The sequence below is a fragment of the Chinchilla lanigera genome, unplaced genomic scaffold (genome assembly GCF_000276665.1).
Source record: "Chinchilla lanigera isolate Chin_1 unplaced genomic scaffold, ChiLan1.0 scaffold00023, whole genome shotgun sequence".
Classification (NCBI taxonomy): domain Eukaryota; kingdom Metazoa; phylum Chordata; class Mammalia; order Rodentia; family Chinchillidae; genus Chinchilla; species Chinchilla lanigera.
In genome coordinates, this window is record NW_004955424.1 from 2,669,336 (window position 1) to 2,684,743 (window position 15,408).

Consider the following 15,408-nt stretch of genomic DNA (forward strand, 5'->3'; position numbering starts at 1 on the left):
TTTGTCTTTGTTGCCCAGGATTGCTTTTGCTATTCTGGGACTCTTCTGGTTCCAGATGAATTTTAGAAATGTTTTCTCTAGATTTGTGAGGTATACTAATGGTATTTTGATCAAGATTGAATTAAATCTGTATAAGAATTTTGGAAGCACGGCCATTTTCACAATGCTAGTTCTTCCTATCCATGAGCAAGGAATATCTTTCCATTTTCTGAAATTCTCCTTTATTTTTTTCAGAGTACTGTAATTTTCACTGTATAGCTATTTTACTTCTTTTGTTGGATTGATTCCTAAGCATTTCAATTTTTGGATGCTGTTGTGAAAGGTATGCTTTTCCCTAATTTCTCTCTCAGTGTGTTTGGTGTTTGTATATAGGAATTCTATTGATTTTTTGAGTGTTGATTTTGTATCCAGCTATGCTACTAAATTCATTTATTAATTCTAGAAGTCTTTTGGTGGAGTTTTTGGGGTCTTCCATGTAGAGGATCATGTTATCCGCAAATAATGATAATTTCACTTCTTCCTTTCCTATCCTTAATCCTCTTGTTTCTCTCTCTTGTCTAATCACTCTGGCTAATATTTCCAGAACTATGTTGAATAGGAGTGGTGACAGTGGGCATTCTTGTCTTGTTCCTGATTTTAAAGTGAAAGCTTTCACTTTTTGTCCATTTAGTATGATGTTGGCTGTTGTTTTGCACAGATGGTTTTGATCAGATTTAGGTAAAGGTCATCTATTCCTACTTTCTGCAGGGTTTTTTCATGAATGAGTGTTGGACTTTGTCAAAAGCTTTTTCTGTATCTACTGAGATGATCATGTGGTTTTTGTCCTTTCCTCCATTGATATGGTGTATTACATTTATTGATTTTCATATATTGAACCATCCCTGAATCCCTGGGATGAATCTTTCTCATCATGGTGTACAATCTTCTTAATGATTTGCTGCATTCTGTTTGCTAGTATTTTATTGAGTATTTTTGTATTTATGTTCATTAGGGAGATTGGCCTGTAGTTCTCTTTTTGGTTGTGTCTTTCTCTGTTTTTGGTATCAGTATAATACTTGCCTCCAGAAATGAGTTAAGGAGAATTGCTTCCTATTCAATTTCATTGAACAGTTTGAGGAGTATTGGCATTAAATCTTCTCTAAATTTCTTGTAGAATTCAACTGTGAATCTATCAGGACCTGGGCTTTTCTTTGTTGGTAAGTTTTTAATCATGTTTTCAATTTCATTAATTGATATTAGGTTATTCAGAATTTTTATATCTTTTTTATTTAGCTTTGGTAATTCATACATATCTAGGAATCTGTCCATTTCTACTATGTTTTCTATCCTATGAGAGTAAAGACTTTTCAAGTAGGTATTGATGACCTTCTGAATTTTTATAGGATCTGTAGTGAATTTACCCTTTTCATTCCTTTTTGCCTGAATTTGAATTTTTTCTTTCCTTTTTTTTGATAAGGTTGTCTAGGGGTTTATCAATTTTATTCATTCTTTCAAAGAACCAACTCTTTGATTCATTAATTCTTTGTGTTGTTTTCTCCATCTAAATTGCATTAATTTCTGCTGTGATCTTCATAATTTCTTCCCTTGTTTGGGCTTTCGAATTATTTGGTTTTTAACAGAAATATATCTAGATGTCTAGCACTTGAAAAAATGTTAACAGAATCATCTTGCTATGGTTAAAATACATTTTTTCCCCAACTGAAACTCATGCTGAGACTTTGTTCCCAATGTAACAGTGTTGAGAAGTCTTGGGGGCCTGCAAGAGGATATTTTTTTCTTGGAAATCAGTTCTTGCTCTCATGGGACTGGATTTGTTACCACAAGAGTTATAAAGCCAGTTTGGCTTTCCTAGGTTTCTCTCTTTTTCTTCCACCACACAACCACCCCCGCAACTTCTCCTTCTGCTATGTGATGCCATCTACCATGAGGTCCTCATGAGAAGCTGATGCTGGCACCATGCATATTGGATCTTCATGACTATGAACTAAAAAACCACTCTTCATAAAGTGGACAGTCTCAGCTATTTTTTTATAGTGACACATATCAGGCTTTACAAATCAATTAAGCAAAGAAAGTATCTAATTTTATTGCATGTATTATTTACATAATTTATTAGCTTATTAAATAATTCATGCAGAATAAACTAATTCTTACCTAGAATATTTTTTCTTTTTCTTTCCAGTTTTGATTCAATGATCTCTTGTGTTCTTGCAGATGAAGTTTGTGCAGAAAAATTTAGATAAACGGGGACATAGCCAGCTGATTCTTGAATTCTATTTAGCAATCCTTTTGCAATAACAGACTTTAAAATTAAAAATGTTAATTGATTTCACATTCATTGCAATATTTTTCAATAGCCTAAATCAATAAGAATGCAGTATAATAAGTAACAAATAGGATAAAAGGAGAGAAGATAAATCCAGACTGACATGCCCATTATTCTCCAGTTTACCATCATTTCACTTGGTTATTTATATTTATCAGGACCAAAGAAATATTCTTATCAGCCCTACCTCATATAAAGTTTTATTTTAGTTTCATACCAAAATCCATTTTGGTCATTATCCAAACCAATTTGATAATGAGAGTCACAGAAAGACCCAAACTTCCTTTAGAAAGAATTTAGAGGGGAAACAGTGAACTCCTGTTTGTCTGAAATCCTTCCAGACATTTTCCCTCTGCTCTACTTTTTCCAAAAACATTAATATTGTCCCATTGCTATGTCTGGTAGAAGTAAATAGGCAAGAGGGGACAGGCCGACCTTCAGTGGTCTTTTAAAGACACAAACTATTCTACTCAATTCCCACCCTACTAGTGTAGTGACAGTTTCAGAAGGACCAGTGACTGCAACACAAAAACCTCTAACACAAACAAACACAGGTCTATAAGTTCCTATGGTTTCCTAAGTTTATATAAAAGCAGCCGAAGGATTTATTCAGAAACTGGCAAATTTTGGAGTAATTTCTAGGGTCAGTATATATTCAGCACAGCTACATTCTGGAGAAAGAGATAAAAATAAAAAAAGTTCCTGTGAGAAATAATGTGTTATTTTTGGTTCTGATAATTCTAAGTCCACCACGCCCTAGGACAGAACTTCTTGTCTCATATAGGTTTCCTACCTTGCCAACTCCTGTTATTCCTGTAAACAACACTGAGTGCTTGACTGCCAGTAATTTTTCCATTAGATACCCAAAGCGCACTGTGTCAGTTGTGGGAACGAGCATTTCAAAAAATGGAACATCCCGGCTGTACTTGAAGGTAGGTATGATTCGTTCCCAAGGATCCAGACGCTTGGTGTCAAAGTCCATGTGAATGCTCCACAGATCACCAGAACTGGGGAGCTAAAGTATGAAATTAAATGCCACTTTCAATAGGCAATAAACAATGTTGTCATTGGGCAATGGATATATAGGTGTGATCAGGAAGTACACTGAATGTTTAAATTTAAAAAATTCATTAATTTTATTGTGGAAATTTATTTTTGTCAGAATTTTAAGGGTCCCAAGAGTTTATATACATGTAAATATTAATGTAGTTTATTGGTTCTATTTGTCTATTCTTCTGTCAGTACATCTTACTATTGTTGCCTGTCACATCTCATGTAGTAAAATTCATGTAGTTTAAGTTCTTCAAATTTGTTTTCTTTTTTAAAGATCACCTTATTATATGAATTTTATATTGTCATATAAATTTTAGGATGAGATTGTCACAAAAAGTCTGTTGGGGTTTTGAAATTGGAATTCCCTTGAATATTCAAAATACACTGGGGAGAACAGACCTTAATAATAATAATGAACATTCTAGTTAATGAATATATAATATCTCTCCTTTTATTTAGCCCTTTTAAAGTTTCTTTCAGTAAAGTTTGGTGATTTGTAGGGGTCTTTTACATCTTTCATTAAATTTCTTCCTAAGTATTCGATAGTTGTTGCTATTGTAAATTGTATTGCTTGAAAATTAACTTTTTGTGGAACTTACATTCAATGGCTTTGATAACATACTTACTAATTCTAATAATTTACTTGTGTATTAAGGTTTCTACATATTCAGCATTGTTTCCTGCAAACAATGATGGTTTTACTTCTTCCTTTCCAAAGTTTGTGTGTTTTGTCTCTTTTTCTTGCCTTATTGCACTGGCTTGGGTCTCTAATATAAGACTGACTAAATAACTCAATCCATCATTCATTTAACATAGACTGGTTGGTATTAGTTGTAAGGAAAAGCTTTCTCTTTTCCCCACCTATTTTTTTTAGTTACACATAGTTTTATCATTAGTATAGTCTTATAGATTTTTATTTCCTTCAAAGGGTCATAATCCTATGTTATCAGTATTTATTCTAATGCTTAAATCTACCCAATTTTGATGAGTTGGAGTTCTTTCACAGTGGGTTCCATGTTCTTTTGACCTTTCCTAACATTCCTTGGGCATATCATTACTATCTAGCTTGAGATGTGACAGGCACAGTTTGTACTTGCCCTTCCCCTATCTTGGAAACAATTATTTAACTAAAGATCTTCAGTTCCCCTTAGTGCAGTATAGTATTTAGAAATAACCATGTTAGGTATGTACAAGGCTATTGATCTGTTGTTTCTAGTTCCTCTCAACAAACAGAACTAAGAAATTAATGTATATATGAATATATATGATCCTAGACTTATGACAGGGTTACTTCCATCCTGATAACTCTATGCTAAACTTATAAAGATGTCATAAGTTGAAAATGTTTTTAATACACCTAAATTACTGAATATCATAGCTTAGCTTATCCTACCTTAAATATCCTCACAACACTTATATTAGTATGTAGTTGGGCTAAATAATCTAACATAAAGCTTATTTTATATAAAATGTTAAATATTTCATGTAATTTATTGAATACTGTACTATAAGTGAAAAACAGAGAGGTGAGGGGTGTACACTTTTGCACCACTACACAGTCAAAATGTTCCATCATAACTCAGGGATCAGTGTGTGTGTGTGTGTGTGTGTGTGTACACAAATGCAGTTTGCCCTCTGTATCTATGGATTCTGTATCCACAGGTTCAATCAATTACAGATCAAAAATATTTGAAAAAGAACCTGCATCTCTACTGGACATGTGGAGATTTTTTTCTTGTTATTATTCCCTAAACAATAGTCTAATAACTGTTTACATAGCGTTTTGTTGTACTAGGTGTTATAAGTAATTTAGGGATGATTTAAAGTATAATGCAGGATTGCATAGGTTATATGCAAACACTAAAGGATTTTATTGAAGGGACATAATTATTTGTTGATTTTGGCATCATGTGGGAATCCTGGAACCTTCAACCCCCATAGATACTGACAGAAAACAGTAGACACATAGCAATTTCATACAATTATATGTTCATAAGGTAATATTTTGAAAACCCATGAATACTGATGCTTCCATTTTCAACTCAATAACACAAGGTGCATTCTAATCTTTTCCTTCCATATTGGTTAATCTTTTCTCTAAAAGTAAGAAATCTCAATATATTCACTCATGTTCTCAAACTTAGAATGTACAGAAAAACTTTCAGAAATACCAAGCAATCACATGACACAAGATCAATTTACTAATTGGAATTCAATATTCTCTGATAGTAGAAAGTTTTTTAAAAATAACTCTATACCTTAGTTTTTTTGTATGGCTAGGAAAGGACCCCTAAATTTTTAAAAAATAGAATTCATGGTATCTGTGGCTAAAAAAGTGACTAACAAAAAGATCTCTCAGGGCATAATTTATTTTTATTATGGAATTAAGGCCTCTAAAGTTTAATCTTAAAACTTAATTTTCATGACACAAAATTATAATGCTAAATTTATTTTGTTCTTACCCTGGCATCAGGATTATCATCAAATTGTGTCCTAATAAATGTATCAAAGGAATCCCAATAGCTTTCAGTTAAGTTTCCACCCACAGACCATAAGTAACAGAATACAAAAGTCTGACATATCACAGTGTTCAGTTTGGTTTTCTCCTGGAAAAGTAAAGAGAAATACTTTTAATATTTTATATGTAAATATACAAAGAATCTCAAGTTGGAAATTCTAAAGATTTATTTCATTTAAATTCACAATTTTTAAAATGGGAAGAGTGCTGTAATTTTCAATATATAGATCTTTGCTTCCTTTGTTAGATTGATTCCTAAGTATTTCATTTTTTTTTGGATGTTATTGTCAAAGGTGTAGTTTCCCTAATTTCTCCCTCAGTGAGCTTGTTGTTTGTCTACAGGAATGCTATTGATTTCTGAGTGCTGACTTTGTATCCAGCTTCATTACTGAATTTGGCTATTAAATCTAAGAGGATATCAGAAAATGGAAAGATATCCCTTGCTCATGGATAGGAAGAACCAACATTGTGAAAATGGCCCTCCTCTCAAAATTGTTATATGGATTTAATGCAATCACGATCAAAATACCATTAGCATACCTCATAGAACTGCAGAAAACATTCCTAAAACTCATTTGGAACCAGAAGAGATCTAGAAATGCAAACGCAATCCTGGCCAACAAAGGCAAGGCAGGAGGCATCACAACCCCTGACTTGAAATTATACTACAAAGCTACTGTGATAAAGTCAGCATGGACTGGCAAAAAACAAAAACAAAAGCAAACATACCTGAGGAACAGTGGAACAGATTAGAAGATGCAGACACAACTACAAACACACTCAGCCACCTTATCTTTGATAAAGGGACCAAACATGTTTGCTAGAAGAAAGATAACCTCTTTAATAAATGGTGCTGTGAAAACTGGCTATCCACATGCCAAAGACTAAAATTAGACCCATGTTTGTCACCATGCACTAAAATAAGTCAAAATGGATCAAAGATCTAAGTATTAAAACAGAAACACTAAATCTACTAGAAGAGAAAGAAGGTAGAAATCTTGAAGGTATAGGGTAGGCAGAGACTTCATGAACAAAACTCAAACTGTGTGGGAAACACTTCAAGGAATCGACAACTGAGATCTCATCCTATTAAAAAGCTTTTGTACATCAAAAGAAATCACCCACAGAGTGAAAAGATGACCCCCAGAGTGGAAAAACATTTTAGCTAACTGTCCCTCAGACAAAGGACTTCTGTCTAGAACATGTAAAGAATTGAAAAAAATTAGACCCTCCAAATTCAAAGACCCAATCCAAAAATGGGCATCTGAGATGAATACACACTTCTCAGATAAAAAAATACAAATGTCAAATAAATGCATAAAAATATTCAACATCATTGGTCATTTGAGAGATGCAAATTAAAACAACATTGAGATTTCATCTCACCCCAGGAAGAATGGCTATTATCACGAAATCAACAATAACAAATGCTGGAGGGACTATGGAAAGAAAGGAACCCTTCTCCACTCTTGGTGGCAATGTAGACTGGTGCAACCACTGTGGAAATCTGTGTGGAGATTCCTCAAAAAACTAGGATTAGAGATCTCATTTGACCCAGTTATTCCCATTCTGGGTTTTTCCCAGAAGAATTAAAAACATCATACCACAGTGATATATGTGCACCCATGTTTATACCAGCACAATGTGTCATAGCAAAATTGTGGAAACAACCCAAATGCCCATCAACTGAAGAACGGATAAAAAGATGTGGTATTTTTATACAATAGAGCTATACACAGGCATAAAGAGGGATAAACCTGAGACATTTATAGGGAAGTGGATACAAATTGAATCCATACTCATAAGTGAAATAAATCAGTCTTGCATATGTAAACATTGTATTGTCTCCCTAGTGCAAGATGCTGAAAGAGTAAATAAGATCCAAAATGTACAATAGATATTGGAAAATGGGAAGAAACTGTTAAAAAGGAAAGAGAAACTGGGATGGGGGGTGATAGTTAAGATAGCTATACTACTAATTTCTATTAGTTCATTGAAAAGAATGGTTTGTGTTTATAGCATTTGATTAATTTTTCATGCCTGTATCTTGTAATCTGATTAACTACTTTGAAGATAACAATATGCAATGTACTAACCCCTGTTATTCTCCTACAATCTTGTCTTGAAGTTTTGTACCATTGTTTATTTTTCTTTTCTTTAAAATAAAAAAATAAAATGGGAAGAGTGTATATTTCAATAGCTCACAGAGTGCTTTCATCATTTACATAATGGAATACTGATGAGAAAATCAATGGTGAAACATACGTAGGAAAGACAGTCCAAGGTGGTCTTTCAAGGCTCTACTACATCTTATTTTTAATACCTGCATGAAGACATTTAAGAACACTGAGAACATTTTGGATTGGGAATGTGGTGGAGCTTGCAAGGGAATTGAAAACTGAGTAGAGAAATAAACTAGAGGTTCTCTAATATTCCTTCTAATTTTGAGATTCTGAGAATCTAATCACAGACATTAGTTCTCTGAAAAATTAACCTGAAAACCAAATAATCAGATTTCAGATTATTTGTAGTTCTATATGTACAAAGAATCTATACAAAAACCAAATAATCAGATTTCAGATTATTTGTAGTTCTATATGTACAAAGAATCTATACAACAATACAATTTTCTTAGGTTCATAGCAGTAAAAAAAAGTCTTCCAATACCATTGACAAGTTAAGTCCATCTTTGCCAAATAGCAAAGACTCCAATAAGCAACACAGTGTAGTAACTTTGCTGATGTCCACTTGTGAGATTGCTTGGTTGCACTTTTTGTTGATAAAATTCAAGCCTTCATCAACATAACGCTGGAAAAGGTTCAATATATATTCTTGGGTTTCCTCATTCAGCTGACACTGAAAGAAGTAAATAATGTTTAAAAATATGAGATGAAACATTGTTTAGAAAACAGTTGGTATATATGTAGCTGAATATATATATTGAAATATCTATTTCAATATATTCAGTAGCCTTTAAATCAAAAGATATACACATCACAAAACATGAAATAAATTTTAAGGAAAACTTTATTGATTAAGAAAGGACAATACAGGAGATTCTGGGTAGTTGAGCATGTTTTACTTCTTGCTTTAACCATGGGTGCAGAGGTGCTCATTTTAAAACTTTTCCCTCAAACTGTCAATGCATATTTCACACACCTTTCTTCACGGACAGTCTTTCATGATTAAGAACAATGAAAAAGAAGACAATTTTTTCACTGCCCCAACTTGTTCTGGCTATGCTTTTAGGGATTTGAGAAAGTGGCTTGTGTTCACCCTTGGCCGGAACCAGCCTGGGGCAAAGCCAGGAAGCTAGCTTTGACTAGAGGCTAGCAGGCCGGACTCAGGGAGTTTATAAACATTCTTGGAGGATCTAGGAATTTCTGGCGAGAGGGACAAGGTAAAATAATGGAATTCCCTCAGTGGAGCAGCCTGGTGCTGCCTTAACCTACTGCTATTCACGTATTCTAGGGCAGTGGGAGCCCCGGCAGATGGAGAAATTGGGGACTGTCTGGTTGCACTTACTTTTTTAGAAATACCCTTCATCCAAGTTTTCACAGTGGGCATCCATTTCAGTTCTTCAGGATCCACAAACACCATTCCGCATCGACTGACGGTTGCAGGGGAGGCAACCTTTAGATCTTGCACCTAAAGTTGAAAAAGTTGAACAGGAAACAGGTAACATGGTACTTCCTTGTTCCTCCAGATTCAAGGTTAATGATTCACACTTTTAAAGTTTAACACAGACAGGCTTTATGTGGAAGATAGAAGGAGAGCAAGAACTAATCAGAAATAAAGAAGAAATGTTAAATGAGGCATAAGGAAATAAAAGCAGGTGTAGAGAAGGATATGGTCAAATCCTATGGGCAGAAATAGGTATTTTCTTTTCTTTTCTCGACTTTTCTCTTCTTTACTCATTCTTATATCCCAAAACCTAGGCTAATACCTAGCACAGTAGGCATTCAATCTGTATTTGGTGAACAAATACTGCTCGGGTGGTATCTTCCATAAGGTTTTGTAGCTTTATTTGGTTCATATCCTTCTTCCAATCCCTCATCCAATATTCACACTATGGTGGAACAATTTATTAATGGAAAATATAAATTCTTAAACTTAGAATTTAAAATTATATGTATCTGCCTCTGAAAGAAAGCAAGTGTTGAGAAACTGGAATTTATTTTATTTCCTTTTTATAGAGAGAAACATCTGACAGACTTTGTCAGGATTGACAGTCTATTTCACAATGAAAACTTATTAAGTAAACAGAGAACCATCACAGATGGTAAATGATACAGTGTGAGAGGAAAAATGTTACGATAGTGTACCAGTTTAACGACTAATTTCACTCCACAGTAAGTCAAATATTTACCTCAAACAGCATGTGGATTTGAGGCGTGAGTTTAATTCTTTCACTGTTAGCCAGGCAAAGCATCTTGTTATCATCCAGTACTGTATTCATATTTTCAATCCAAAGAGCATCCACTGGCCCATCGCTGACGATCCATTTATGGTCTTCCGAAGTATCATTCACAGCTGCTCGAACACTTAGGGCCATCAAACCATCTTTCCATTCCAATGTTATATTATTAACTTCACCGTATAATTCACCCATTGTTATTGATTTAGGATTAAGTACATAGGTTTTAACTGCTTGATAAAAGGGATTGCCTAGGTTAAGTTTTTGTAAGTTCCCTAAAGTTTCTGCTAGTATTTGGTAAACTGTAGTCTTGCCACCTCCCGTTGGCCCTACTAACATAACGCCATGCCTCACAAGCATAGTTTCATAGAACTGGATCACTTTTTTAACCATACATATCTCAGGCTGAAGGCTTTGTCCATTCATAACGTCCACAATTGTTGACTGTAAAATGCCATAGTCGTGCTCTGGAATTTGGACTCCAGGAAAAAGGTCAGATATGATTCCACTGACAAAGTAAAATTAAAATCAATTAGGAACCACTGGTCATTGATATTTTGCCATATCTGTTACAATTAATTGATTCTTCTGAATATGCACAACATGATTTTGCAGGTACCAGAATGTTGTACTATTTGCATGTACTACTTGCTGTACCAGAATCTCTATATTTTTTTCTGATATACTGTATGATTTTTTTTTTCCTGTATGGTACACAAGCATTTCTAAGTATACTTGGAGCTTTATGAAGTAAGCAATATCTCTTATGCTTTTTACATTGCCCATGGTATGTAGTATAGTTGCAAACATAGAAAACAATGAATCTATCAATTTATTTAAAATTATATTTATATATCAAGTATTATAAAAAGCATTTATATATACTTATAACTCTATATGAATAATTAGAAAAATAAAATTAAGGTTAAAATGCAAAGTTAGTAGCAGATTAAAAAAAGGGAGGAAGGGTAAAGTCCACTGTTTTTATGAGAAACAGTCCATAGGAGATGTTTTATGGGAAAAAGAAGATAAATCCCTACCTTATATACACAAATGCATCTGGGATACATTAAAGATCTTGTAGAAAATAGTCAAAGTACTAGATAAAAGTAGAAGGGATGAATTTTGCAACATTATGATAAAGAGATCTTTATAAAAAAGGTAAGAAATCTACAACTGTAAAAAAACATTGATACAGTGAAAATACCAAAGAGACCAAAAAAAAAAAAAAAAACAGGTGAGATAAAATGCACAAAATAAAAAATAAATGAGAGATTTTGAGAGATATTTCCAATGTTTGTATCAAGTACAGTTTATGAATTCCTATAAGAAATAAGTACAAAGCACAAGAGAAAAATGCTTTAAGAATAATAAATAGAAATGGTAAATGAACCTAGGATATGATGCATAATGCACTAATAATAAAATAGGCCACTGTATTTGGGCACTGTTTAAAATACTTAATGGGAAATAGGTATTTCATAAAGTTATTTTATAAATGTAAGAGGGTAAAACCTCTTTGGAGAACAACTTGATAGAACCTATTTAAATTAAAAATGGGCAAATTCTATGACCCAGGACACTGGCTTCCAGGAATCTCTCTTCAAGAACTATCATAATATATATATATATTTAAAATTTATATATGTATATATTTCAAAAAACTACAATGATAAACAACTGCATGGAAAACAAATAAAGAAGACTGATGAAAAAGAAACAGTATAGCAGTGGGTAATATTTATAGAGCCACAGTAAGTTCTGGACATCCTGGCTATTTAGCTTAAATTGTATTGCCATAGAACTATATAGAGAAAATGCATAACAAAGTAGGCAAGGCCAAAGTGCAGTGTACATCCTCATTTCCCTCATTAATGTAATGCCTAAAGCTGAAAATCAAGCAATGGCATAAGCACAGGGACTAAGCAGTATGAAGCAGAACTGAGTGGGGACTGGATCATCTTTGGGAAGTGGGAGTTGATGAAGGACAAAGAACTACTGGTTTCCACAGGATTCATTAATACAATTATTTTCCTTTTAAAACTATGTACACAGACTTCCATTCCCTTTGGGGGAGCTCCAGTCTTCACCTTCAGCTTGGACTTTGTCTCCCGGCTTCTAGTGCAGACTCTTTGGCTTCCACCTTGGACCCTTCAGCCTTCCGTCGCAGACCCATCAGCCTCCTGGTACAGACTTGCACAGAACTCTGCAGTGAACTCCAGACCCTGAACTGATCCCTTCGTTCTTCAGTGTGCAGACACCCTCTGCACACCTCCTCATACAACTCTCTGGCTGACCGTCGTAACCAAACCTGGAAATTCCTAAAAATTGAAAAACAGAGGGTAAAACCGGTTCCCCAAGAAAAACCCGAACGAAAAAACCTCCTAACCCTTCCCCCCGCCAAAAGCCCCCTTAACCCAACTGGGAAAAAGCAACAACAATCCCCAAAAGCCGGCCAAAGAACCAATAACCCAAAAACAAAACAAAAAAAAAAACCTTCCCCCAAAAAAAAAAAAAAAACTATGTACACATGTACTTTGAAAAATATAAAGTAATGAAAGAAGAAATGGATTAAAGTGATCACACATTTATAAGCACCAACTCTATTTCCAGGCTAGAAATTTCTCTTAGAATAGGAACCTGTAACCAAACGTTAATTTGTAGAACACACAACCTGGTGATTCATCCATATTTTGAAAAAGGAAAGTGACAGAGGAATGCTGAAAGTTTGGAGTCTTTATTTTCAATCAATGTGTCTTAAATTATAAATATTTCCAAAAAAATGATGTTAGCCTGTAGAGATGGCAATAATTAGAGACTACTCTTTTCATCTACATGGGAGCCATGCTTTATTCTGTAACATATGAAACTTACCTGAAGAGAAGAGCATCATCTGTTAGAAATTTGGGCAAATTGGAGTCTCGTAAAGCTCTTATCAATACCACATCTTCATTTAGGTCTGGGTTCTCTCTTTTCAAAGATCTAAATTCAAGGGAATATTGAAGATGTCACAAGGATGAAAGGTTGAATGTGATTTCCAAAACTGCAGATCAGGGATTCTACTTGTAGGAAACTGTAGATCCCCCTTCCCTCATCCCAAGATTCCAGCCACAGGGAGAGGATCATTTTCCCTTAAGAGCTCAGCACCCACCTCTATCACAACCCAGGGACAAGCCCTGCCCTGGCAACAGTCTTGAGGAGAGTGATAGGACACCTTCTCAGATGCCTTGCTCTCTCAGCCCAGCCTTTATTCATCCTGAGTTTACAGTCCTCTGAATGCATTATGGTGACACATCCCGTCACTTCTTTTTCTTTTCTCGGCATAGAATGTTCTACCTTGCTCTTTTGCTCACTCTTAATTACCCTTCAACACCCAGATCAGTTACTCTCCTGTCTACAAAGCCCCTCTTCTCTCCATCCACCTCTCCAGTGAGCCTTGGATACAGCCTTTTTGTTGCCCTCATCACACTGAATAGACTGCTGCCCACTTGCCAGGCTTGCCTGCTAGGCTGGAGTTATGTTCTCTGAGTGCAAAGGTATCCCAACTCTTAGCTCCTAGTCTGTAGATGGCCATCCTGTAGAGGGGAGATGTACTGAATCTGAGAGGTTAAGGGAAAGAATGGCTACAAAGCATAAAGGGATTTGTGCAAAGCAGAGGAGCCAGGGGCCCTGTCTGTGCTAAGCTTGAGTCAATGAGTCACAGCCTGAGAGGAAGGACTAGGAGAATCGATACCCTTGGAGACTCTGGGCAAGTTAGATTCCAGATATAGTAGTTTCAAGTAGTTCTAAAGAGATAAGCTGGGGCCCAAGATGAACGGTTCTTGCTTTGCCAGAAACCAGAGAACAGCTCAATCTCCAAAAGCATTGTAAAGGTAGAGACGGAGTCTACGACTTAAGCCTGAACTGAAAATGGAACGATGAAATCTCTTGTCATCCTTGACATTTTGTAAGGCAACATGTATGACTGTCCTACTGTAGATGCACATCAGACTGTGTGCTTTAAAGTCTAGTCCTCCATCTGACGGTAGCACAGGCTTCTGTACACCAAAACCCAGTGGATGTGAGGAGTTCGGGGAAATGAAAGTTGCTTGAAGGCTAGTTGGGTTCAGGTTCAGTCTAAGGGGAACCACGCTGGGACTCACAGTGACTGTCACTGAGTCAAGGGAGTGTCAAAGGAAGATTGCTAACAGCTGCAACAGATGGCATTTGTTAGTCACTTACTATGGATCAAGTGTTGCTCTAAGAGCTTTCCGTGAGTTACCCATTTATGCATTTGATTATGTGGCTTGGAATTTCACTCCTGACCACCTTGGTTTCTTACCCAGCCATGACCAGCACAGACTTCACAGCTCTCATGCCAAAGTCATAGTGATCCTGCTGAGACAGCTGTTCACTGCAAAGCTTATACATCTGAGTCATTTTCCTAGCTAATACTTTACTGGATTCAAATCCTTCAGAATAGAGGATTACCTAGAATAGAAAATACAATGCAATGTTTCTATACTGTATTGATGTCAACATATTAGCCTGATGCCCATGTACACAAAACCTACTCTAGGCATTATGCCTTTCCATGTTGTTATCTCATTTAATAAAGGAATACGAAGTGTGAAGGCAATGGACCTTTCTGTGCTACAGGAGGGTAAGAGGTAGGATACTGTATGCAAATCCCTGGGCAGTGATCCTGCTTTCTCTCTATAGATGAAGGTGTCATGTTGGTGACATTAGGTTCAAGGGGTGGCAGAACCTAATTTTGAAAATGTTCACATGGAGGTTGGGTGGTGGTGCAGTTCCTGAATACAAAAGCAAGAATTGGGCTTCTGCAGTCCAACAAGAGCACTGCCATGGTGGTGAGTGCCCCGTGCTTCCTCCTTTAGGCTCCCTAGAAGTCCCTGGTGGTCAGACAGGGGAAAACGTGTGAGAGTTCACTGAGCTGTGCCCTTAAGATCTGTGTACTTTATATGAATTAAATGTCAGTAAATACTGGCTTAAAAATACATGTAAAGGTAGGTGTGGTAGCGCATGCCTGTAATCCCAGCACTCAGGAAGCTGAGGCAGGAGGATCACTGCGAGTTTGAGACCAGCTTGGGCTAC

At 35.6% G+C, this 15,408-nt stretch overlaps 1 protein-coding gene across 1 annotated transcript in view; it reads right to left on the reverse strand.

The window, feature by feature from the left end:
- Positions 1–15,408, reverse strand: part of Dnah6 (dynein, axonemal, heavy chain 6) — a 213,410-nt gene that overhangs the window by 94,003 nt on the left and 103,999 nt on the right. Inside the window, exons 32-39 of the mRNA XM_005385447.2 lie at positions 14,636–14,784; positions 13,189–13,296; positions 10,267–10,822; positions 9,423–9,545; positions 8,565–8,753; positions 5,842–5,985; positions 3,120–3,341; positions 2,155–2,302 (exon numbers count right to left, since the gene is read on the reverse strand). Coding sequence (XP_005385504.1) covers positions 2,155–2,302; positions 3,120–3,341; positions 5,842–5,985; positions 8,565–8,753; positions 9,423–9,545; positions 10,267–10,822; positions 13,189–13,296; positions 14,636–14,784 — 1,639 coding nt within the window. The remainder of the gene's footprint in view (positions 1–2,154; positions 2,303–3,119; positions 3,342–5,841; positions 5,986–8,564; positions 8,754–9,422; positions 9,546–10,266; positions 10,823–13,188; positions 13,297–14,635; positions 14,785–15,408) is intronic.